The sequence below is a fragment of the Neoarius graeffei genome, chromosome 5, assembly GCF_027579695.1.
Source record: "Neoarius graeffei isolate fNeoGra1 chromosome 5, fNeoGra1.pri, whole genome shotgun sequence".
In the NCBI taxonomy this organism is placed as follows: domain Eukaryota; kingdom Metazoa; phylum Chordata; class Actinopteri; order Siluriformes; family Ariidae; genus Neoarius; species Neoarius graeffei.
The window spans coordinates 106,813,346-106,840,242 of record NC_083573.1 but is presented as its reverse complement, the minus strand read 5'-3'; the positions used below and the strand labels follow the sequence as shown (position 1 = coordinate 106,840,242).

General features: G+C 43.4%; 1 protein-coding gene and 1 non-coding gene across 6 annotated transcripts in view; both read right to left on the bottom strand.

Moving 5' to 3' along the window:
- Positions 1 to 26,897, bottom strand: part of LOC132887217 (rho guanine nucleotide exchange factor 4-like) — a 267,768-nt gene that overhangs the window by 18,726 nt on the left and 222,145 nt on the right. For all 5 annotated transcript variants that reach the window (XM_060922700.1, XM_060922701.1, XM_060922702.1 and 2 more), the window contains one exon: positions 25,650 to 25,795. In XM_060922700.1, the coding sequence (XP_060778683.1) occupies positions 25,650 to 25,795 (146 nt within the window). The remainder of the gene's footprint in view (positions 1 to 25,649; positions 25,796 to 26,897) is intronic.
- Positions 12,597 to 12,669, bottom strand: trnat-ugu (transfer RNA threonine (anticodon UGU)). Its single transcript has one exon. It is a non-coding gene; the product is annotated as a tRNA-Thr (tRNA).

The following is a 26,897-nucleotide window of genomic DNA, read 5'->3' as shown; positions in this document are numbered from 1 at the left end:
TACTGCACCTTATGGAATTTCTGAAAATGTGCATAACTGGCAGTCCATCAACCACAGCATACATGTGGCACCAATCTTGCTTACACTTACACAAACTTAAAATCAAGTTTAGTCCAGGATTAAGAGTCCTCATAAATAGCACTAAAGACTTCTAGCCAATAGTTTCTTCTTATAATTGAGTCATGGAACGCCTGAGAAGAACTTTTACCAAGGAATTACCAAGGGAAGTGGAAAGTGGCAGAGTTGACCAAAATTGCGAAGAATTACAGAGTGTTTAATGAATTGATCATTTCCAGAAACTACTTCTTGTTTGCAGGTGGAGCAGCTTTGGCTCAGTGCTAATAACTGGAAGGTTGTGAGTTCTAGTCCCAAGAGCACCTTGCTTGGCAGATGAGTAAATCAGCACTGTATCAAGGAGAAAATAAAAAATTCAACACCAGAGTTTAGGTCTCAGGAGGTTGTAGCATCAATGTTACTGCAGCGAAGCCCTGAACCGCCCAATACCTTTACTCCTCCTCAAGGTTCGTCCTTCATCTTTTCTCTAAAAAGTAAAGTAATCTATAAAATAAAATAATCTGTGGGGGGCACGGTGGTGTAGTGGTTAGCGTTGTCACCTCACAGCAAGAAGGTCCGGGTTCGAGCCCCGGGGCCGGTGAGGGCCTTTCTGTGCGGAGTTTGCATGTTCTCCCCATGTCCGCGTGGGTTTCCTCCGGGTGCTCCGGTTTCCCCCACAGTCCAAAGACATGCAGGTTAGGTTAACTGGTGACTCTAAATTGAGCGTAGGTGTGAATGTGAGTGTGAATGGTTGTCTGTGTCTATGTGTCAGCCCTGTGATGACCTGGCGACTTGTCCAGGGTGTACCCCGCCTTTCGCCCGTAGTCAGCTGGGATAGGCTCCAGCTTGCCTGCGACCCTGTAGGACAGGATAAAGCGGCTAGAGATAATGAGATGATGATGAGATGAGTTAGTCAATAAATTTTAAAACAGGATACAGTGGTTTTCCTTTTATCACTTCCTGTAATCGGAAAAAGTGATTTTTCTTGAAACAGTGGAACTGGATATAGCGTTTTGGAACCAAACTCTTCATATGTTCTTATGTTCATGTAGCAGTCACTCGGTTCTAATTTAAAGACTGGTCTTGCTTTGGATTTTACTGTGTTAAATATCCACAACAAAATCAAAAGTCAAAGTCCCTCCTGTGCCAGGATCTGGTCTTCCCAGGAAGTTTCCGACTCCCGTACTAACCAGGTCCTTAAGGCATATTGGGCAGCGTCGATCTCTGCTTCTATAGCCCTCGGCCTCTCGCCTATTATAGGGCTAGGGTTACAGTGGGGGTCCTTTGGTAACTGCGAGAGTTTGACTCCCTACTCACATCTGTATTGCAGCATGCCTTGCCAGACAGCAGTAGGTACCATTTTTATGATGGCCTTTGGTACAACCCAACCACGAGCAGAACTCGTGATCTCTTGATGAAGAAGAAGAAACCTTTATGTGTCACATGCACACTTCAAGCACAATGAAATTCATCCTCTGCATTTAACCCATCTGAAGCAGTGAACACACACACACACACACTCAGAGCAGCGGGCAGCCACACCAGAGCACCCAGGGAGCAGTCAGGGGCCAGGTACCTTGCTCAAGGGCACCTCAGCCTAAAGGGCTCTGCATGCTCTTGCGACAAGGCTTTCGCAGATAGCTTTTCGCAGACAGTTGTAATTTATCGTTGAGCGGGGAGTAATAGGCGTGTGCGATGTTATTCACCGCCACAACGCAAGGGGGCGCGAAGTCGCTAGGAGTAGTTGGTGGGTGTGGTTAGTGGAGTGTTTATCCTCCGGTTACTTATAATGACTAGAACTGGAGTCGTATAGATGTACGTACTTCCTCACTTCCTCGATCAACCGCTCTTCGTGCTGCTCCATCTTCGCTCATATTTTTAAAAATGGCAGTCGTGAAAACAAAACAAACCAGGAAAGTAGGGAAGCGCGTGTACAGTGGACCAATCAGAGCCCTCTTGTCTGTGACGGTCACAATTTTTGGGAGGTACGCGCAGAGCGTCTGCAAAGGGGGGGGGGGCTTCGCAGACGCCATCTGCAAGGACTGGGTTGTCAGCATAAATTGGCCTTAAGGCCACCTCACTGCATGTCTTTGGATTGTGGGGGAAACCAGAGCAAACCCACAGAGACAACATGCAAACTCCACACAGAAAGGCCCTTGCCAGCTGCTGGGTTCAAACCCAGAACCTTCTTGCTGTGAGGCAACCATGCTAACCACTACACCACCGTGTCACCCAATCAAGGGGCAGGCTGATCTCTAGGCCAGCTTGTGGTAACAACAATAACACAGCCCCAATGTCAGCTTATACAGTTGCAACTAAATGAATAAGATATTCAGAAAAAAAACCCCAAAAAACAATGAACCCTTTCTTATATAGTAATAATGATGACAATAATTTACTTGCTCATGATGTAGCTACTGTAGATTAATACAGCACTTTACTGTCTGCCTGCATGCTTTTGTGATTATTTATTGATTAATGTATTGATCATTATTCATTATTTCGAGTCTTTAACATTGACACAATTTTGTTAATTGGAATGAGTAAAGCTGATATGGTGGGATTTTGTTTTAAAACAGTACAACGGCAAAAATCATACTTCTAATTCTAAATATATATTTTTTTATTATCATAAAGTGCAATAACAGTTTTTGGCGAGTTTTAATATGGAGTGTAATAATTGCAATTATCGGTTTAGCCAATATTATGTAGCCTTAGAATAAAGATCAGAAAGTACGAATTCAGCCGTGAGATACAGTATTACTGTAGCATGATGAATAAGGAGCTGTCTGTGGTGCTGCAGATGTTTACACGCAAAACTGTGACATGCAGAAATGAACAAATACAATAAATAAATATATAAAGGATGTTTATTGTACAAGTCATTTTGCTTTACCTGGGTTCTCCTGCTGCAATCATTCCAGAAGCCCATCAGAAAAAGAAGTGTCCCACGCCCCTCTCCCTCCCTCCCTCCCTCTCTCTCTCGCTGGAAATCTCTCTCTGTTGTTACTGGAAGGCAAGCAGGAACACAAGCACCACGTTGACTACGACGAGGAACATCATGATGAGAAAGACGACCACACGCTGTGTCTCAGGCTCCATGTTGCAGCGGAGGAGTGTGTGGAGGAGGCCAGGCCGCGGCCTCACGCTCCTCACCCAGCTACGAGCCATGCGCACCCCCACTATCTATCGGAAACCCCAGTCCTCTGATCCTCGCCTCTTTTCTTCCTTTCTTCTCTTCCAGCCGAGATGTCAGGAGAATCCAAATCTCACCGGTAGGATCTCATCGATTCTGTTATTCATGTTTTATAGCACAGGCCTTTCCCTGTCTCTCTCTCTCTCTCTCTCTCTGTCCGTTACACACACACGATGGGATGATGGTAGTTCTTCTCCATGGCTGTATTTTCTCCTGTAAGTAAACACACGAGCTGATCACGGAGCTTGACTCTGCCCGGAGCGACGCTGGAACGCTCATCCATCACACTCGCAGCATCGTTCTAATCTCACACAGCTTTTTTTCCCCCTTGTTCTCTCCCTTTCCTATTGCGATTGACCAATCAGAGAACCCGGTTCTCCACCGTATCCTGGAAACCAGAATGGTTGAGGCAGCTCGTAGCAACCATGGAGAGGGGCGGAGGAGGGGGAGCCAAGAATATGGAGCTGACTGCTTATTAGACAGATCATCTGTCTGTCTCTCTCTCTGTCTGTCTCACATGCTATCGCTCTCTCTTTCTTTCTCTGTCTCTGTTTGTATTTCTTCCTCTTGTGGGATTAAATTCACATTAAATCTATCAGAGGTGTTCATTAAAAATACGCAAATAACAGAGCACTTATAAAACACACACACACACACACACACAATCTAGTGTTTTTGGTCCCTGTCTTTGGAGGCTCAGGTGTTTTCCACTTCAGCTATACAGGGAATCAGACCGAATAAATCCTCATCCATCCTCTTCAAATAATGATTCAGATCACAGCTTACGGATTATATAACACAATGGATGGATGGGGCGCCTGTCTATTTCAGGGCATCACACACACACACAAGGTTTTAGGAGGTGGGAGGAAACTGGAGAACCTTTCAGAAACTGAATATCTGACTTTCACTTCTTGCCTTTGATTCTTTGAGTATTTGTTAAAGTTTAATGTTCTTCGTGTTTACAGAATATCTGACACTCGGTGTTAAATATAACTCGCATTTCTGAATATGTACAATATCTTGTATTTCTTCACCGCGAGTTGGCCTAGTGGTTAGCATGTCCGTCTCTTGACCGGGCGATCATGAGTTCTACTCACAGTTGGGTCATACCAAAGACCATCATAAAAATGGTACCTACATAAGACTGTCCAGCAAGGCACGCTGCAATACAGATGTGAGTGGGGAGTCAAACTCTTGTGGTTACCAGAGGACTAGTGCCCCCCTGTAACCTTAGCCCTCTTGGTAAGAGTTTGAGGGCTATCGAAGTGGAGGTCGGTGCTGCCCAATGCGCCTTAAGGGCCTGGTTAGTACTGGGACAGGAGACTGCCTGGGAAGACCAGATTCTGGCATGGGAAGGACTTTGACATTTGTTGTATTTCTTCATGGTACAATGGGTCTTTGCCAGAACATTCCCAGGTCAGAAGTGATAAGACTCATCTGGCTCATCCCTTTATCTCTGGAGCTCCATCATCTGAGACTTTCTCCTGCTTAGTTAGACTGGGAGGCTGGTGTAGGCTTTCCAAAGATATACTCATGCTGATCTGTAGATACCCCGAGTGCACAGATACACATTAGCATCCGGTTTTCAATCCTGAATCATATTTAAAGAATTTCTTGGTGCTGTGACCCAGATGGCACACTAACACCTACACCATTATTTATGAAGCAAGAAAAAACAACAACATTGCCTGGGTTTCTTTCTTTCAACATAGGAAAGTCCAATCGGGACTGAAAGAAGACCAGAGGTTTTGCGATTGTAACCATGGTGACGTTTCCTGATGCTTCACTATAACTAGTGACAGACAAAATTCAGTGAATTTAGGAAACAATTCCTAGAACCCTCCCACCTGCCTACTTTAATCATGGAGCCACTGCTGAATCACAGTTCTGCAGAAATGGCATGTGTTCTGGAGATTTGAACCAAGAAACAAAATGAGAAAATAAATGCTTGTGTTCTTGGGTTTAAATTCATGAGTTTATGTTGTGATTTTTTACCTTAACGTGACACTGATCTGATGTTTTCAGGGCTGTGTGGATACAGAAATCTGATCTTTTCACATCAGATTTGAGTCCCTTTCATATCTGGTATTAGATTGGATATATATCTGATTCATGGCCATGTGACATGAAAGAGAATGCTCTGACTGGAATTAATGTGGCTTTTTGTCTCTCCTCATGCTCTGAGTTCTGTCTTCATCAGCCAGCAGTGTGGCAAAACAACAACGGAGGAGCTATAATAGCTGCAAAAACAGCAAAAGATAGCTGTCTGGATTTTTTCCATCTTCTCGACCTGATCATGTGCAGCTGATGAATTGTTTGCCCTCCAGAGCAAAACATGATGCATACATTAGCTACTAAGTTCCTGGGATTCAGTGCTTGAGGGAGAACACAGCCAGTAAGTTGCCTCCAAAGCAATCATCATCATCATCATCAACATCATCACCACAATCATCATCACCATAATCATCACCACCATTGCCACCACCACCACCATCATCATCATCCTCATCACGATCATCACCATCATCACCACCACCATCACATCATCATCATCATCACCACCACCCAGGGCTCAAAATTAACTTTTTTTTTCTTTGTGTCCCCCAGTGGTCCCGAATTCTGTGTTGTATTGTCCCGAATGGAAGCAATAGTGTCCCCATTTTTTTCCTCTCTGAAATAACCAGTGGTTAATATTATCATATGAAGTTACTATTATATTTGTAACTATGCGATTTTGAACCCTTTATATCATTTTTACAATAAGTCACAAAACACAAGTGACACATGTCCAATACATCATCTACTTCAAAATTACAGTTATTGCATTTTCAGTTTATTAAACTTTGGCGATCTCACTGTATGAATAGATACCTGTTTATTTAAAAGGGGCCAACTAGCTCATTCAGAAAATGTTTCAACTCCCTACATCTGCAGTACACTTTAGCTGAAAATAAGACCCCTTTTATGTTCGTTTCATCTACTTATACCTTGAATATCTGTTGGCATATATAAGGCCAACTTATCATTTTCACCATTACCGTTATCCATTTTTATGTAATATACCTGTTGCCCCATTCAGAGATGTTTTGAAAGCCATCAGCCATACCATCAATGGATGAAATGCACACCCATGTTGCAAGCAGTACAATAGAAGGTTTGACCCATAAAATGAAATATTTTAATCCAGTCTACAGTGTAAAATAAAGGAAAAACGCCATCCAATCATATCAAGGTACCACCTCAAAATGATTGGATCCTGACACGTCAATCAGACTGAAGCCCGCAAGCAGAGTGTCACACAGAGCGCACGATTCTCTCAGTGCGCTCCCTCCAAACAACAGGGATTTACACAAAAACGGAAGGAGATATTCACAAAATTCTTTCACAGTGAGCGCCACAAGGCTCTCCTGAACACATGGATGTAATTTTTTTGTCTATAGTGTAAAAAATGAGGTCACTAGAGCGAGTTAAAAACGAGTGACTTTTCTGCCACGTTTATAATGGGAGTCTATGAGGCTGTGCGGCTGTGCTCTCGTTACTTTCAGGCTTCTCATTCAAAAACTGTAAATCCTATCGCTCAGGTAGACACATTGTGTGAATCAGGACAAGTGTGGCTACTAATTTTGAGAAAATTATGTGTGTGGAGTGAAAATTGGGGCTGAAAACACAGTTTAAATGAGAAAGTTTGAGCTATTTTTCCAAGCTCTCTACACTCTAATGGCCCTTTTCCACTACCCTTTTTCAGCTCACTTCAGCCTGACACGGCTCGCGTTTCGACTATCTAAGAACAGCACGACTCAGCTCGCTTCAGCCCTGCTTAGCACCCAAAACTCGCACGGTTTTGGAGTGGGGCTGAAGCGAGCCAAAGCGAGCCGAGTGAGGTTGGGGGCGTGAGCAGACACTCCCCTGTGCACTGATTGGTGAGGAGGAGTGTCCTCACATGCCCACACACGCCCCGCGAGCACGCTGGGATCTGTAAACACCATAAACCCGGAAGAAGGAGAATTACGAATTACGAGAATTTCTGAAGCCTTATGTGCCTTGCCTCATCTATGCGCTCTTGCCAGTATCTGTTGGCGTTGTCGGTGACAACAAGCCACAGCACCAAGACCAGCAACACTAACGACTCCATGTCCTCCATGTTTATTGTTTACTCTCTGGGTCGTGAGACTACCGCTTAAAAGCTCACTGATGTCACTGTTTTTGCCGCCTAACGACATCACCTGATGTCCACCCACTTTCGCTAACTCCACCCAATGTGTCCACCCACTTCCAGCCAGCATGGTTCAGCGCGGTTGTAGTCGAAATGCAACTCCAACAGCCCCGCTCAGCTCGACTCAGCATGGCTCAGCATGGCACGGCTCAGCCCAACTCAGCCGCGTTGGTAGTGGAAAAGCGGCATAACTTAACGAGCTCCACTGGTGTGTAACGCAATAGACACCCATTCTAAAGCCGGAATTTCTCAGGCTTTATAAGGGGGAGGAGGGGTGGAGACGCGGGGGGTGGGAGTGTTTCTTTTCAAAATATGGCTTGCGGGCAGGGCCGTAACCAGGATTTTAAAAATAACGAGGTCAAACATTGCGATACATCTTATTTGCCAAAAAAAAAAATGTCCTAATATGGTGACTTTTCATACATTTTGGAAACGAGTCAAAATCACAAGCCCAACAAGATGAACATGTAGGTGAACATGTTTATTTTAACAATTTCAAAACTGCACGATCACAAAAGTATTTTGTGTGTGTGTGCGTGAGTGAGTGAGTGAGTGAGTGAGTGAGAGAGTTTGAGTGAGTGATGGAGTGTGAGTGAGAGAGTGTGAGTGAGTGATGGAGTGTGAGTGAGAGTGAGTGAGTGAGTGAGTGTGAGTGAGTGATGGAGTGTGAGTGAGAGAGAGAGTGTGAGTGAGTGAGAATGAGAGTGTGAGTGAGAGAGTGTGAGTGAGTGAGAATGAGAGAGTGAGTGAGTGAGTGAGTGAGTTAGTGTGAGTGAGAATGAGTGAGTGAGAGAGAGAGTGTGAGTGAGAGAGTGAGTGAGTGTGAGTGAGAGAGTGAGTGTGAGTGAGAATGAGTGAGTGAGAGAGAGAGTGAGTGAGAGAGTGTGAGTGAGAGAGTGAGTGTGAGTGAGAGAGTGAGTGAGAGAGAGAGTGTGAGTGAGAGAGAGAGTGTGAGTGAGAGAGTGTGTGAGTGAGAGAGTGAGTGAGTGAGAGAGTGAGTGAGAGAGAGAGTGAGAGTGTGTGAGTGAGAGAGTGAGTGAGTGTGAGTGAGAGAGTGAGTGAGAGAGTGTGAGTGAGAGAGTGAGTGAGAGAGTGTGAGTGAGAGAGTGAGTGAGTGTGAGAGAGTGAGTGAGAAAGTGAGTGAGAGAGTGTGAGTGAGAGAGTGAGTGAGTGTGAGTGAGTGAGAGAGTGTGAGTCAGAGAGTGAGTGAGAGAGTGTGAGTGAGAGAGTGAGTGAGAGTGTGAGTCAGAGAGTGAGAGAGTGTGAGTGAGAGAGTGAGTGTGAGTGAGAGAGTGAGTGAGAGAGTGAGTGAGTGAGAGAGTGTGAGTCAGAGAGTGAGTGAGAGAGTGTGAGTGAGAGAGTGAGTGAGTGAGTGAGAGAGTGAGAGAGAGTGTGAGTCAGAGAGTGAGTGAGAGAGTGTGAGTGAGAGAGTGAGTGAGAGAGTGTGAGTCAGAGAGTGAGTGAGAGTGAGTGAGAGAGTGAGTGAGAGAGTGTGAGTCAGAGAGTGTGAGTGAGAATGAGTGAGTGAGAGAGTTAGTGAGTGAGAACGCAATCTAGCCGAGCCTGAATGGACTTCAATTGCTTTTTAAAAAATATCTGCCCTTTTCAATAGCAAAATACTAGACGGTTATTGGACAAAACCGACTAAACCGCTCCATTCGGAGACTGAGCCTCACTGGAGATGGGAGTCAATAAGAGGGGCGGGACAAGACTTCCCGAGAGGAGGCTCATCTCCAGCTGCTGATTGGAGGAGGAGCTGTGAACGCGGCTGCGCTGCTCATGATTGACAGAAAGCAGTCAGAGGCGGTACATCATGTTGTAAATAAAATGTGAACATAATAAGTTTGCTACCCGTTTTCATTTCCGTTCGAAAATACAACCAATGATCAAAACAATAGTGTCTTGGGTTCCCGTTAGCCTATAGTCTGGTAAGTTAGCAAAATAGCTCAAGTCTCGTCAGCACCAATAACTTCATAAACAACAGGTCACGACTGTCCAGCCTTTTCTGATCTGAAACGCACCAAATCACATCGAGAGAGAGAATAAAAGAGTTTGTGCCGCCTGGAAAACGAAAATCCTATCTCGCTAAGTGGCTTCGACTGTTGTTGCTTGAAATGCTAATTAAAATTGCACTGTTAATGATCATAAGCATTCCGGCACATAACTGTCAGTGACTGGCAAAATTAACTCCCCTTCTTCCCTCTTTCTTTTTCTCTCACTTGTTGACTTTCCAGAGCTGAGTTTGGTTTGTTTTAGTGTAGTAGACTTCTTCATCTTATGTCAATTTTCAGATTCCGCGACTAATTGACAAACTGCCTGGCTGCGGAGGCGGACCTTGATGAGACACTTCTCAGCTCTTGTGTATCCCGCGGTGCTGAGCTGACTATCGCGAGGCTGCCGGATATGAAATGTTTCCAATGTCGGATATTTCAGCTTCGTTTAAAAATGATTATGTGGACTTTATTTTTAGACAAACAAATGAGAACAAGCTGAATTTAGAATTTTCCACCGATCAAAGTCAGAACGATTTTCATCATATATTAATTTCACATTTCTGAGTGAAAAAAAAAAATACCGTGGGAAAAAAATGCCGAGGACATGAGCTCGGTGTCCTCAGTGGTAGTTCCGGCCCTGTAGACAGTCATGCGATTAGTGTGTGTCGTGTTAGTAGATTATTAAAACTTAAGAAAAAAAATAAAAATCACTCAGTTAGTACAAGGTGACTTACTGCGAAGGAGAAGATTAAACCGCTGATGATCGCCGGAAACTCGCTGTTACGGTTTGTGTGGCTCTGAAGCTCTGTGTGGATGTGCGGCTCTTATATAGCTGCAGATTTTGAAACATAACTAATTAAACTGTTTTCATTTAAACTAATTGAACTAATGAAATTGTCTGAATCATGTGACCTGGGGTTTCCCCTAAACTTTAGGGGAAAACCCAGGTCATGTGACCAGGTGACATCAGCTCCCTGAGAGAGAGAGAGAGAGAGAGAGAGAGAGAGAGCATCCTGATCGCTCTGTGTTGCTCAGTAGCCCATTCAGTGTTCTGTGTGGGCGGCTTTACATCTTCTCTCCCGGACCGAGAGCTCAGACGCTACGTTCACACTGCAAGGCTCAAATCCGATTTTTTTGTGAAATCCGATTTTTTTGTGAGGTCGTTCACATTAACAAATATATGCGACTTGTATGTGATCCTCAGTATGAACGAAAAGCGACCTAAAAGTGTTCCGCATGCGCATTGCAGGATACGACGACGTCACACGCAGTGAGCATGGCCAGTGTTTACGGAAGTAAAACCGCCCGGTTGCGGTATGACCCATCCAATCTAGCTTGAATAGCTGCATCCCCCCAAATGGAAATCAGCTCCCTAACCTCTGCGTCCTTCCATTGAGAAGATTCAGAACCTTCACAGCCCGAAGCGTCCCTCGCATTGATGTCATGCGCAGGGGCGCAGATACGTTTTTTGAACTGGGAGGGACAAAAAACTGGGGGGGGGCAAAGCTGCCAGCAAACCAACCCCAACCCCGATATGCCTGTCAAACTTGTTTTGGGTTACCATAGCAACCTAGCCCGAGCTCGCAACCTGTGCAGTCTGCGCAGCTCAACCAACCGAATATCAGTCTTTGTTTTGTTTTATGTGAATTGTTGCAACTATGTATGTACTGCTGTGCACCTCAATAAACCGAATGGTAATTAGTCTTTTGATTTTTCCGTGAGGTTTGCCTTATGCAAAGAAAGACAGCATAGGCGTTTTCTCCTCCCTATAAGTGGGGGGGACCGAGCGAGGTGAATTTAAATCTGGGTGGGACGAATCCCCCCCCGTCCCACCCTCTATCTGCGCCCGTGATTATGCGCCATGTTGTTGTAACTTTTTTGAGAGACCCGCCGCCTACTTCAGCGCAGAATAGTGACGTTTGTGGCTTGTTGATGACGTGTAAGTCGGATGAATGCGACCTGGCGGTTCAGACTGAAGGCGCATATGAAAAGAGCGGATAGGAATCGGAATTAGGACCAGATATCCAAACGGCCTGGATCGGATTTGAAAAAATCGGATCTGTGTCGTTCATATTGTCAATAAAAGATCAGATACAGGTCACATATGGGCGAAAAGATCGGATTTGAGTCACTTCAGCCTGCAGTGTGAACGTAGTCAGAGTGAAGCCATCTGGCCGCCATCTTACCCCTCACATTGCGTGGATTTGGTTGTGTGTTAAACCGTCATATCCGATCAAACTGGCCCTAAAGGGCCCCATACACGTTCAAAAAAGTTGTCAAAATTTTGATACAAAGTTTGATCGTGTGTAGGGTGTTTTGATGTCAAAAATTTGATGTCAAAATTTTTAACCCAAATTTTGACATATCAAATCACTTTGATATTTTTTGAAGAGTCGTCAAATTAAGGGCCCCATACACGTTCAAAAAAGTCGTCAAAATTTTGCATCAAAATTTTGATATCAAAATTTTGATGCAAAATTTTGATGTAAAATGTCCACACAGGATTCAATGTTTTTTCTATCAAAAATTCAGTATTGTCAAAAACTTTGACATGGACGCAGCAGTGGCCGTAGCACTTGTGTTCGCTTTGGACAATGAACCGCCTCGGCATCGACGGAAATGGTCGAAAGACTGGTTTTTGAAACGGCGAACGTACGGTCACGTCAACCTCCTCAGAGAACTTCGTCTCAAAGAACCAGAGGACTTCCATAATTTCCTTAGGATGGATGCCCCATCCTTCGATGAATTATTGGACCTTGTCAAGCCATTGATATTGAAAGAAGACACTGTGATGCGTTCATCTATACCACCAAGTGAACGCTTGTCCATCACACTGAGGTACCTGGCATCTGGAAATTCTTTTGAAGACTTGAAATTCCTGACTGCAACGTCTCCGCAAGCAATTGGAAAGATAGTTATTGAAACTTGCGAGGCCATCATCTTTTGTCTGAAGTGTCAACAAACAATAAAGCCCCCCACACACGCATCAATAATTTGACGACTCTTCAAAAAATATCAAAGTGATTTGATATGTCAAAATTTGGGTTCAAAATTTTGACATCAAAACACCCTACACACGATCAAACTTTGTATCAAAAATTCAACAACTTTTTTGAACGTGTATGGGGCCCTTTATAGGCCCCAGTGAGGATTGAACTCACAACCCCTGGTTTACAAGGCCAGTGCTCTCACCACAGAGCTATGGAGCCTTAACCCTTTCTCAGCTGCTGAAGCTTGGGGCCACAGAAATTGGTGTCACATCACTCACAACTTTAGTTCTTAGCTGCAGTTAGCTTCTGTTTACTATTTGTCTCACAAAAAAAGACACATTTTAAATAATGTGGTGTGTCAATCGTAGAGTGGGCTGTGGACTGTACATTCTGGCTACTTTCTCATCTGAGCTAACAAAAACACTGGACAGGCCAAACCCTCAAGAGATGAACCATAAGCACCATGAGTGACCTCCTGATCTTCAGGCTCTTCATGTGGGGTCATCCTCAGCAGCAGCCAATGGTTTTCAGGTGATGAGAACTCCAACCAAAAAAAATCCAAACAGTATTTTTGGTTGCATGTCTGTGAAGATTCTCAGTCATCCAGGTCATAGTAAACTGTGGGTGGTAAAAGAGAGCAACTGGACTTGCTTGAAGATTCTTGAAGACGTTTCACCTCTCATCCGAATACTTCTTCTGTCTTAGAAGCCTTTCGGATGAGAGGTGAAACATCTTCAAGAATCTTCAAGCAAGTCCTGTTGCTCTCTTTTACCACCCACAGTATTTTTGGTTCTTTTTTTTTATCCTCCGCCCAAACGAAGTTTGGCGGGGGATATACAGTAGAAACAGGTTCCATCTGGTCATGTTTTCATTTCCAGGCCATATCTTTAAAACTACTGAAGATATTTTCATGAAACTTTGTATACGTATCAAGCAACATGTGAACTGCTGTGTTTTGCTATTTTGGATTTTTGGAAAAAAATAATTTTCAAATTTTTACATAAAAAAATAGATTTTGAATTAGTTCCTAAGAACAATGTTCATTTCCAGAGCATATATCCAAAACTATTCATGATACAGATTTGAAACTTGGTATGTATGTTAACAAGATAATGTATATGTGCCTTTTGATTCTAAGAAATGTGAGAAATTTTAATTTTTAGCTCACCTGGACCAAAGGTCCGGTGGGTTTATGCCATGGGCTGCTGAGGTCAGTGTAAAGAGGTAGGGTTGGTTTCCTGCAGCAGAACTTGAAAAATGTGACAATATCTTGAAACTTGGTATATAGTTGGCATATAGGGTGGGGGATATATATGACTGTCTTCTTGTCGTTTTTAACTTGTAATTTTCTTAACCCCATGCTTTTTCCATGTACATCTCATAGAGTTCTTGTCCCAAGTTTCCTAGTGCTAAAAGTTGGAATTGTGTAACCAGGAACTTACAAATATTTGCAGCATGATAAGAATCCTTTAGAGTTTTAATTGAAGTCCTTTGTTTATGATGTCAAAGGCTCACTGATAGAGACTTGAGTGCAACATGTTTTGAAGAAACTTTATAGTCAGGGAGCATATGTAACCTACTTTGCAAAATTTGCCAAGTCTGGTTTCTCAGTATTAACTAGTGCTGTCAAAAATGTCGCGTTATTAACGCGTTAACTTGACTCAATTTTAACGGCGATAATTTTTTTATCGCGAGATTAACGCTCTGTGACATGATGTAGGTTTTTCATAAGCTTTTGAAACTGCCAGGAACTTGGAACAGAGACAAAACGATAGCAGCTAGACTGTAATGCCACGCCCCGCACAGCCAGAGTCCTCTGCCCCCCCCGAGAACCAGCACGGGCAGGGTGCGCTAGTCGAGATGGGATTTATGGCTCTTTGATGGGATCCGCATCTTTGTGATCCGTTCTTTGAAAAGAGCCGTTCAAAAGACTGGCTCATTTGGCTCTTTTTAAATATTTATTCAGTTTTAAGAAGACAGCGTCTAAAGAAGACAGATCCCTCTGAACTGTAAACTCAATGCTATCCCAGAAATCCTTCCTGTAATATGCAAATTTGGCCGCCTCTGATTGGACAGCGCGACGCATCAACAGGCAGAAAGTGTAAAAGTACAAAATGTGTTAAGTGAGCTGAAACAGTAAAGATCAGATTCAATGCGATATTTATCAACGAACAACTTAAACTTAATATAATAGTGTACTTTATATTATAATCAAGCATGTCAAGCCTACCGTCACTGTGTAACCTGTCTCTCTGATTAAAAGTTGTAGACTAACTCAAACAGTAGCTCATTGCACTCATGGGTCTCTTGCTAGCCCCGCGCCGGTGCTCGGCTTAGGTTTCACTTTGCAGTGGCTGTGACAAGACGTGGTATGCTTTGTAATAAAAAAAAAAAAAAAAAATTGGTACAAAGCAAGCCCATTCACTTTTTTATGCTGATAAGAGAATTACAATGGTCTTTTATGTGACAAAAATGTGCGATTAAATTGCGATTAATCGCGAGTTAACTATGACTGTTGCGACATTAATCGCGATTAAATATTTTAATCGCTTGACAGCACTAGTATTAACCCTTTATTTACATCCCAAACAAATTATTTTTACTTGTTGTAATGTCAGCAATCACCATTTTCACCAAAAAAAGGAAATGCTAAATATCGTATGTAAAAATGTATTAAAAAAAAAAAACAACAACCATATATCCGTATCACTTAAGTCCATTATAACATCTGTATTTTTTTTAACCCTTATATTGTGTTCGGGTCAAAATTGACCCGTTTTCAAGTTCAAGTTTGTAAAAAGTACCATTTGGATTTTTGTACTGGAATGAGGCTTCATCTAATCCTCAGACACATCTGATTAAATGCAGCAAAATTGATTTTCACCATTTTAGTAAATTCTAAAGGTTTCAAAATAAAAAAGTTACATTTGTGGTGTTACGGGTCAAAAATGACCCGGCAGAGAAGACTGGCTGTTCTGTGCATCACTTAAAAGCTATGGGTTGCTCTGGGGATCAGTTATGGCCCAATATGCCCAGTTATGGCCCACATCACACAAACACACACACACACACATGCATGCAGATGTGCGCACGTACGCACACACACACACACACACACACACCGGCCGCCTACATCACCACCCCCCACGTGAACTCACACTTTCTCGCAGCATATTGATACCCTCTGTAGGATGGGATATTATCAGTTGAATTCTGTAGGAGCATCAGTCAACATGAGCAAGAGGTATACTGTTCATGAGTCGCTGGATCACATCTTTGGTCATGACAGCGATCCTGAAGACAGAGGGGAAAGTGAAGCTGAAGGGGATGTGTCTGAGGATGAGGTTCAGCTTGACCCTGAACAAGACCAAACATCTGAGGAGGAGGACCCAGATGTCACAGATGCTGAAAGAGAGGTGTTCAAGTCAAGAAGAGGTGACATTTCATGGTCATCAAGCCCTCTTCAAACCCAATGCAGGGCACCAAGGGAGAACATCCTCAGAATGACTCCAGGTCCTACCAGATACGCTGTGTCACACGCCCAAGACATCAAGTCAACGTTTGAACTGTTCTTTCCACGACCTCTTCAGTTTATCCTACTCAAGATGGCCAACATGGAAGGGAGAAGAGTGTTTGGTGATAGCTGGATGGAGTTGGACAAAACACAGTTAGATGCCTACATGGGACTGTTGCTTCTTGAGGGGGTGTACAGATCCTGTAATGAAGCTACTGCCAGCTTATGGGATAGTGAGTCAGGCCGCCCTATTTTTCGTGCCACAATGTCGCTTCAAGCCTTTCATGTATTATCAAGAGTGCTCTGCTTTGACAACAGGGAGACAAGAGTTGCTCGTCGTGTGAATGACAAGCTTGCTCCCATCAGGGATGTTTGGGACAAATGGGTGGAGAATTTACCCCTTACTGTATGTACAATCCTGGTCCAGAGGTGACAGTGGATGAACGGCTAGTCCCTTTCAGAGGCCGCTGTCCCTTCAGGCAGTATATGCCAAGCAAACCTGGAAAATATGGCCTCAAAATCTAGGCAGCGTGTGATGCAAAAACCGCCTATGCATGGAATATGCAAATATATACCGGAAAATCTGCCAGCGGAGTGCCAGAAAAGAATCAGGGCAAGCGGGTCGTCCTGGACATGACCAAGGGTTTTCAGGGGCACAACATAACTTGCGATAATTTTTTCACTTCCTATGACCTCGCGCAAGAGCTGCTAAAGAGGATTTATGAGTAAAAGAAATATAATAAGTGAATTTAAACAGTTTTTGTAATTAAAAAACGAGTGGTATATTTTAAGATACAAGGTCTGTGGAGCCAACTAAAAAAAATTCCAACAATGGTTCCATGGATATGAATACATACTAAGTTAGCAATGAGGTGAAAAACAATATTGGAAGAAAACTAGTGATTTTAAGCATTTTCAGGCTGATTTAAATCACAGGTCAAATTTGACCCGCTAACACTACAGATGTGAACAGCTTTCTAACACATTACAAGGGTTAAATTACCCATTTACTAACTTTATATGAATAGAAATCATATATTTACATGATATTATCAAGTTAAGTTTAAAATGAGACATTTAAGTACATAGAGAACATAAAAAAGCCAGAAATATTTTACACTATTGCTACAGAACTTGAGAATATTTATAGCTTATCTACATTCCAGAACTCAGCTCACAATCTCTCATTTCAGAAATTTCTGTGATACATTTATTACAAAGCTGCTCACAGTTTTTATTTTTTTATTTTTTTAATGTCCAAACTACATCAAGAAATAACACTGTGCCTAAGGATTCAAACACAAAACACGAAGATAAAAGCAGTTATTGGTAACACATATTATGGCCAGAACAGCCACTGGACTATTTTCAAAAGTAAACAATGTCTCATCTTATTATCTGTAGCTGCTTTATCCTTCTACAGGGTCGCAGGCAAGCTGGAGCCTATCCCAGCTGACTACGGGCGAAAGGCGGGGTACACCCTGGACAAGTTGCCAGGTCATCACAGGGCTGACACATAGACACAGACAACCATTCACACCTACAGTCAATTTAGAGTCACCAGTTAACCTGACCTGCATGTCTTTGGACTGTGGGGGAAACCAGAGCACACCCACGCGGACAACATGCAAACTCTGCACAGAAAGGCCCTCGCCAGCCCCGGGGCTCGAACCCAGGACCTTCTTGCTGTGAGGCAACAGCGCTAACCACTACACCACCGTGCCGCCCAGTAAACAATGTCAGTTTCACAACTAGACAATGTCAGTTTCCTCTGTATCTGCTGGACTGTCTGTTGTTCTGTATGGAGAGTGCATGGACAGATAAGCATCAGACATTTCAGTAACTCTATAACTAACAGGTTCACTAGCAGGGCCGTAACCAGGATTTTTCAAATACTGAGGTCAAACATGGCTGACAGCACCGAAGGCCCCCCACGGCACAACTTAAATAAATAAATAACAAACCAAGGATAGATTTGGTGGTGGACACATTTATTTTAACAATTCTACAACTGTGGCACCATAACTGTGGTGTTTTATCTGACATAAAAGTAGAAAGGTAGTGAACTCTTGAACTGAGTATCCATACCTAAAGTATTGGCATTATTTACATTGCAGCATCCACATGACAGAAAGGGTGTGAACTGCTGAATTGTAAGCTTTAGTATTACACCTTATAATAAGTGTGTGTGTGTGTGTGTGTGTGAGAGAGAGTGAGAGAGTTTGTGTGTTATTTGTGGGTGTCTGTATGTGTAGAGACATTCTGAGCAGTAATGTAAAGGCATCAGTCTATCTGGCTGTCTTGAACTGAGATCCATTTGCATGCATTCTCTGAAACAGAGTGTTCTCACCATTGCCTGTAATGTAAGTTTGGCTCATAACACATTTACTTCAACAATTCTAAAACTGTGCCATCATAACTGTCTGACATACAAGTCAAAACTGAACTGAACTGAGTATATTGCTCAGGGTCCGTGTATCATCCGATCATTCAAGTATTCCACCAATCCCTCATTTTTTGGTCATACAGAAAAACAGGAAAACGAAATATTGAGTGGTTTTTTTTTTGTTTTTTTGTTTTCCAGATTGAATGGAATACAAACGAAAAAACAAAAAAACCACTCAATATTTCGTTTTCCTGTTTTTCTGTATGACCAAAAAATGAGGGATTGGTGTTTGTTTTCCTTTTTCCAACTCAAAACAGAACAAATAATAAACGGGGAAACCAAAACGAAATAATAACTCTAATGCCGCTTTTCCACTACAAACGCGGCTGAGCCGTGCCGTGCTGAGTCGTGCTGAGCGGGGCTGTTGGAGTTGCATTTCGACTACAACCGCGCTGAACCGTGCTGGCTGGAAGTGGGTGGACACATTGGGTGGAGTTAGTGAAAGTGGGTCGTCACGTGATGTTGTTAAGCAGCGCAAACAGTGACATCAGTGAGCTTTTAAGCGGTAGTCTCACGACCCGGATAGTAAACAATAAACATGGAGGACATGGAGTTGTTAGTGTTGCTGGTCTTGGTGCTGTGGCTTGTTGTCACCGACAACGCCAACAGATACTGGCAAGAGCGTATAGATGAGGCGAGGCGCATAAGGCTCCAGAAATTCTCGTAATTCGTAATTCTTCTCCTTCCGGGTTTGCGGTGTTTACAGATCCCAGCGCGCTCGCGGGGCGTGTGTAGGCATGTGAGGACACTCCTCCTCACCAATCAGTGCACAGGGGAGTGTCTGCTCACGCCCCCAGCCTCACTCAGCTCGCTTTGGCTCGCTTCAGCCCCACTCCAAAATGGTGCGAGTTTTAGGGGCTAAGCAGGGCTGAAGCGAGCTGAGTCGTGCTGGTTTTTGGTAGTCAAAACGCGAGCCGTGTCGGGCTGAAGTGAGCTGAAGCGAGCTGAAGTGAGCTGAAAAAGGGTAGTGGAAAAGGGCCATAATTTACGATTATACGAGCAACTTAACTTTCATTTTAGATAAAACTAAATTCATTTGTATTCATGTCAGTCTCAAGAATTAGTTCTTATTCATACATTATAATTTTTTGTGCTCATTCAGGCTCCTTTTACTGGAAGCAAAACTCTAGGAAGATCATGGCTGTTCCCGAGTCTGACTTTCAAGCTGTCCAGCAAAAGAAGCGGAGAATCTCGTAAGTTGGAGTGCCAGTGACTTGTTACTCCTCCTCATATTTTCCTCCTGACATGAGTCATCGTAAAATGCTAAGCATGTCCTCTAATAAAAAGCAAAGTTGGTCTGACACAATATGTTGAAAGCGACAAAATGAATGCCATGCTATTATTGTTATCATCAGGCATGAAAATGGGTCGGGGTGAAAAAGGTGAGAAGGGTGCGCGAGTGGTGACGTGGCCTCTGGTGTTGTTTTATTTTGTTTGGGGGGGTCCTCCCCCAGAATAAATATTATAGCCTCCTTGCTAAGTATACTGTATTGACATTTGCACAAGGACATACAGTACAAATACATGTAGTTATAGTGAAATTATGCCCTGGAAAAAAATGCAAATAATAGAACGAAGAAAGTGGAGAACACACAAGGAATAGTGATCATTTTTTCCTTTTATTTGCCTGGACCACCAGTGTCTCCATGGCCCGCTTTCGCCGAGTTGCCACATGTTTCAGCCTTGCCCGCTTCTCTCCTTCAGCAGTCGGTTTCTTGGCCTGCTGAGCACTGCAAGTTGCTTGAGAGCCATACTTGCTCTGCTGCTGCTGCTTTTCCTCCTTGTTCACCCTCTGCTGGTGTTTGTATGTGGCTGCTGCAGAGTTAATGTTCTGTCCACTTCCCCAAACTTCACGTCCTCCCTTCTAAAGAGCTGCATAGCTGTCTTCCCCCTGGACATCAGCGTCTACTTGACCGTCTGTATTGCATTAAATGTTTCCACATTCATGTTGCCAATCCTTTGATCAATTACATCATTCATCAGACTAAATGAGGACTCGACTCTAGGTCCATGAAAGATGGAGAGGCAACGCTTAACCAGTGCACCCAGGGAGGGGTACTTGTCTGGTTTGTCGAAGACATGACCCCACCACTCCACGATGCTCTCTCCCTCCTTGAAGCTGGGGATGGTCAGGTCAACACTGAACCGCACAAGTTCCCTCTGGATATCCTGGTCTGCTGGCAAGAGGTGCCCCAGCATACCACTCAGCCTGCCAAGATATGGAAGTACCTGCAGCTTTCAGTTCTTTTTAAATCAAGGCTGAATACTTTCTTCTTTGCTGCTGTCTTTTATTAAATCAAATTTGAGACTTTTAATTTGATTTCTTTCAGCACGGACAGCACTACAAAATGGTGTCTCCACTATACAGTGCCCTATATAGTGAGTAGCGAGCAATTTCGGACACAGGGGTTGTCAAAAGACGCGCGTGCCCTCTTTCGAATGCTGACGTAATCAAGCCGGAAGTTTTGTTTGTTTTAATGGCAAATCAGGAAAGTTTGAAAAAAGTAGGAAATTCAGTCCGATGACTGATTCAATCCAGCTTCCAGTGGTCTGGTCTGCACTCTGACTGATGTGTGCACGCTCTGGCCAGCAGGAGAAGAGGCGCGAAATGATGCTGCTTGCCCTTCGCAGCGAGATGTACTCGTCGCTATGGCGTCAATATCAAAGCAGGAGGAGGAGGCGCAAACCGGCGCGAACTGTCTATGGGTGCGAAGCGACCTCCTTGCCCTTTGGGTCAATATCAAACACCGCCCCCAATTTTTTTTTCTCATCGGATCTACACGATTCACGTAGGTCACCCATTTTGGTTTCAAAATGGCGAATTTCGCCGAAAGGTGAGGGATTTTCATGCATGTATCATTATTTATTATTATTACTATTATATTGAGATAATAATAATTAAGAGATCAAAAGCTTAACATTAACAGCTTAATATATTAAATGAATAGGATGTAAGAATAAATTACTTGATATATACATACACATGCAATTTTTCTGTTTCATAGACGCAGAGATGATGATGGACTGTCACTGAGGATCATGGGAAGGCTAATGTAGCGTGGGGAATAGAGAAAATCAATAATCATAAATTAGAGTTATTATTTCGTTTTGGTTTCCCTGTTTATTATTTGTTCTGTTTTGAGTCGGAAAAAGGAAAACAAACACCAATCCCTCATTTTTTGGTCATACAGAAAAACAGGAAAACGAAATATTGAGGTGTTTTTGTTGTTGTTTTTTCATTTTCCAGATTGAATGGAATACTTGAATGATCGGATGATACACGGACCGCTCAGCTACCTGAGGTCTCATCTCATTATCTCTAGCCGCTTTATCCTTCTACAGGGTCACAGGCAAGCTGGAGCCTATCCCAGCTGACTACGGGCGAAAGGCGGGGTACACCCTGGACAAGTCGCCAGGCCATCACAGGGCTGACACATAGACACAGACAACCATTCACACTCACATTCACACCTACGCTCAATTTAGAGTCACCAGTTAACCTAACCTGCATGTCTTTGGACTGTGGGGGAAACCGGAGCACCCGGGGGAAACCCACGCGGACACGGGGAGAACATGCAAACTCCACACAGAAAGGCCCTCGCCGGCCACGGGGCTCGAACCCAGGACCTTCTTGCTGTGAGGCGACAGCGCTAACCACTACACCACCGTGCCGCCATGCTACCTGAAGTATTGGCATTATTTACATTTCATTATCTTAAATTACATTAGAATGTAGGGCTATTAGTTCTGTGTGAAGACTCGTTTAGAGAGAGTGTGTGAGAGTGTATTGTGTGTGTGTGTGTGTGTGTGTGTGTGAGTGAGTGAGAGAGAAAGAGAGAGTTATGAGAGAACGAACAAACAAGCCCGTTTACTCAGCCCTGCACAGGGCTGCCTGTGACAACGTAGTTTTGAATGTTTCTCGAAATGCTAACTAAAATGTAATAGGCAATGACAATGAAACGTTTCCCCTTGGAAAGTTGGCATGACACCGCTGAACGGTCTGCCACTGCACTGACAATATTTTCTCACCTTCCCTCCTTCTGTTGGCTGTCTGTTGCAACGTTTTCATTTTGCACTCGGGTAAAGCTCTATAATGCGATGTGACTATTAGCCTACGTTAGGTTAGGTAGGCATATGTGATAGAGCGTAGACTACACCCTGCACGTTTTATCCAAAACCCAACTTCCCCGGCCGACACTAGTATAGGCCACGTCGCGTGACGCTGCGTTAGACACAGCAACGATAGAGATAGAGGCTGAGAGATTTCAGATGACATTAGACAAATGTGAATTTTATTGGGGGGAAATGCAGATGACATGTGGATGTGGACGCTGCGTTTTACATTGATCACTGCTCGAATTCAGCGTAGACCAATTTTAAATTTCTGAAAAAATACCGAGGACATGACCTCGGTGTCCTCAATGGTAGTTACGGCCATGCTTGCGGGAACCATTATTCCAAAATCTCATACTGCACCTTTAATGTAGAACTTTTTTTCTAGATCTATTTTTTTTCCATTGTCCCGGGATTGTCCCAGATATGATCATTTTGTGTCCCGATGACATTTTTTATGGTCCCCGGGACGTCGGGACACCGTTAGTTTCGAGCGCTGCCACCACCACCATCACATCATCATCATCATCATCATCACCACCACCATCACATCATCATCATCATCACCATCATGATCATCACCATAATCATCACCACCACCACTACCATCCTCACCATCATCACCACCATCATCATCACCACCACCACCACATCACACCATCACCACCACCACCATCATCCTCACCATCATCACCACCATCATCATCACCACCACCACCACATCACACCATCACCACCACCACCATCATCATCATCATCATTATCATCTGGGTGCGATTTGCTGGGGGGGATGGTGGGGATCATCCCACCTCTGGTTTTTATCTCTGCTGAAAAAAAATCCTCGGGGACAACCCCGTCAATAAAACAAACAAACCAAAAAAAAGTTGACATGACAGGCATGTTGTGACACAGTTTTCTATGGTCTACATTGCACTCACTTTCAAAATGACCCGAAGTGGCAGCTTTGATGTTCACGAACGTCCCCAGCAAATAGATACATTGTAGATAATAACAATATCTTTGCGTTCTATGCAGGGATGCAAACAGCGCGCCTTTTGGCGGATGCCGCCTTTTTCACGGCCGATTTTTTTTTTTTAGGGGGGGCGTTGGAGTGTCTGATTATAATTTCAAAGTAAATTCTGTATTAAAATTACTAAATAAGCAAATCCGTTACAGTCCATGAAACAGGAAGTATAAGGATGAGAAAAAAACAGTTTAAATCGGAAAGCTGCGCACAATGTGAACTGCGCCATCAGAGCAAACTGTTCATTTAGTATTCATGTATTTTAGTGATTTTCGAGTCACTGTCCATTTAATCCGGAGGGAGAGAAACATCACAGCAACGCGACAAGCAATGCGAACTTTGTTGTGTTAGTGTTCGTGTATTTAGTCAGAGAGATAGGAAGATGAATTTACTATCTCTGGTTTAGTGTTCGTTTTCATTTAGCGTTATTCATTTGAGATCATCGGATGTTATTGAGCTGTTAGCCTATTGTTACCTTAATTTTGTGACGTTTCATGATTAAAAAAAAAAAACATCCCCCCTTCTGGTTTTTTGACAAATCGCACCCTGATTATCATGATCATCACCATCATCACCACCATCATCATCACCACCACCACCACACCATCATCACCACCACCATCACATCATCATCACCACCATCACATCATCATCATCATTATCGTGATCATCACCATAATCATCACCACCACCACTACCATCCTCACCATCATCATCACGATCATCATCATCACCACCACCACCACATCATCATCATCATCACGATCATCATCATAATTGTCACCACCACCACCACCATCGTCACCACCACCATCGTCATCATCATCACCACCACCACCATCACATCATTATCATCATCATCACCACCATCATCACCTCCCTCACCATCATCACCATAATAACCACCACCACCATCATCATCATCATCATCACCATCATCATCACCTGTATCATCACCATGACAATCACCATCATCTTCATCATCATCATATGTAATATAATCATATTCATATCCACACTGTTCTTCAAAGCCACTGACACATGTCTAAATTTTCATCTGATCTACAGATCTGCTCCAGCCAGTGCACCATGGATGGCTACCAGTCACCTGTGGGAACCAGAACCTTCTCCTCAGTTAGTGATTGTTGTTCCCTACTCAAAGCTCTTTTAATTATTCTTTCACCAGCTGGTCTCCTAATTCATAAAACAAAAGGGAGGAGATGCCTCTGGCCAACATGAACTGGCAGTTCTGCATCATCGCCCTCCCTCCCACACACACACACAGAGTTCACAGCGTAGCTCCAGAGACTGTATTTATCCGGCAGTCACACTTGCGCCGTCTGTTATCTGAAGGTATGAAGCTGGCATGCTGAGGCCTCACACTGGCACCAGTGGGCTCCGATGCCACAGTTATTTTATCCATTAACCTGAGACTCGAGACTGCTGTTTATTTATTTATTTATTTTTTAAGCAAACGATACATCACACCTAACACTGACATTGCTATAATTATAATTTATTTCTGCTCTTTATGGTGTTTTTTTAAATTATTGCTGAAGGAATCTTTGCCCTACAGCATTTCTTTGCATGTGACTTGGACGTTTGCACAGAACTGTGTGAGTCTGTATTCAGATTTTATCCCAAAGTGGGTGTGGTCTAAACCAGAAGGGTGATTATTTTTTACTATTCATACAGTAAATCTGAACTCCATCATTCTTTCCTGGAAATAGTGGAAAATTCCCGGATGTAAGTCGAAATGTAAGCTGAGGCAGTATGGTGTATGGATTCTGGCTGAGACAGTTCCTCAACCTCAGCTACATCACTCCACTTAATAACCAATCTCAACTAGAGTTTTCCAACAAACTCTTGTGATTTTTGTTGATATTTTCTATTTGTTTCTATTTTGCAAACTAGTAGCTGAATGTAAACCACAAATGAACAATGTAAATACATCATGTTAATGTTAATGAACGCGATTTTTTTTCCCCCTCTAGCCACTTGATAGCAGCCAGATGAAAGAAAAAACCTCCAGCTTTCATCCCAGTGCCCATGCCAATGTTTGTCCATGTCAGTGACAACAACCTTACTGGAAACTCTCTCACCTCGTTGATGGCCAGCTGCTCTCCTGCTCCTCCTGGATGAGGGAAGCGATGTCCTGAACTGCGGAGCTCCTCGTACAGATCCTCTTCACTGCCAGCCTCATCACCTCCACCCAGCTTCTCTGGAGCTCCATCAGGAACAATCACCGCTGAGCGACAGAGAGAGACAGAGATAACAGGTGATTAGCCTGGCAGGTTCACTAATGCTAGCTAGCTGGAGAACAAAGTCGATGGATTTCAATTATTGTTCACACTACAGCGCTGTTGTGTTCTGTCCATGCAGCCCGAAATCACAGGATTATTTTAATGTCAGTTTTCTGACATCTTTAGCTTTTTTTTGTGTGTGGAGCGAGAGGAAAGAGAGAGGCTGGTGAGGGAACGACTCTTTAAGTGAGAACAGGAAGTACAGTGCAATGCAATAATGAGTACACCCCCCCTGAAAAACGACATTTTTCACAGTATTAAAATGAACACAAACAATATGTCCCAAACAGTTCCTTGATGATGTTTATTGCACTATGTTCTTACATTATAACTCAAGCAGAAAGGTGAAAAGATGCCTTAAATTACATATTTTTCTGTTTCCGTGAAAGTGGGGTGGAGCAAAAGTGAGTACACCCCACAACAAACTCAATTACATCCAGTACATTTAGTACTTTGTATGGCCTCCATTATTTGCAATGACAGCCCCAAATCTCCTTGGCATGGAGTGCACAAGTTGACAACATTTGGCTACATCAATCTTTTTCCATTCTTCAAGGATGACATCTTTCAGAGCCTGGATGTTAGATGGAGAGTGATGCTCAACCTGCCTCTTCAGTATTCCCCAAAGATGCTCTATAGGGTTCAGATCAGGTGACGTACTTGGCCATGGAATCACTCTCACCCTGTTCCTCTTCAGAAAGTCAGCAGTGGCCTTAGATGTGTGTTTTGGGTCATTGTCATGTTGAAAAATGGCACGATGACCAACGGCCCGAAGTGATGGAAGCATCTTAGCTTTCAGTATAGAGCAGTACATTTGAGAATTCATGATGCCATCAATGAAATGCACTTCTCCAACACCCGCAGCACTCATGCAACCCCACATAAGAACACTACCCCCTCCATGTTTCACTGTGGGCACCATGCATTTTTCCTTGTACTCCTCACCCTTGCGACGCCAGACTGTTTTGAAGCCATCAGTTCCAAAAAGATTGATTTTGGTCTCATCACTCCAGAGTATAGAGTCCCAGTAGCCTTCATCCTTTTCAG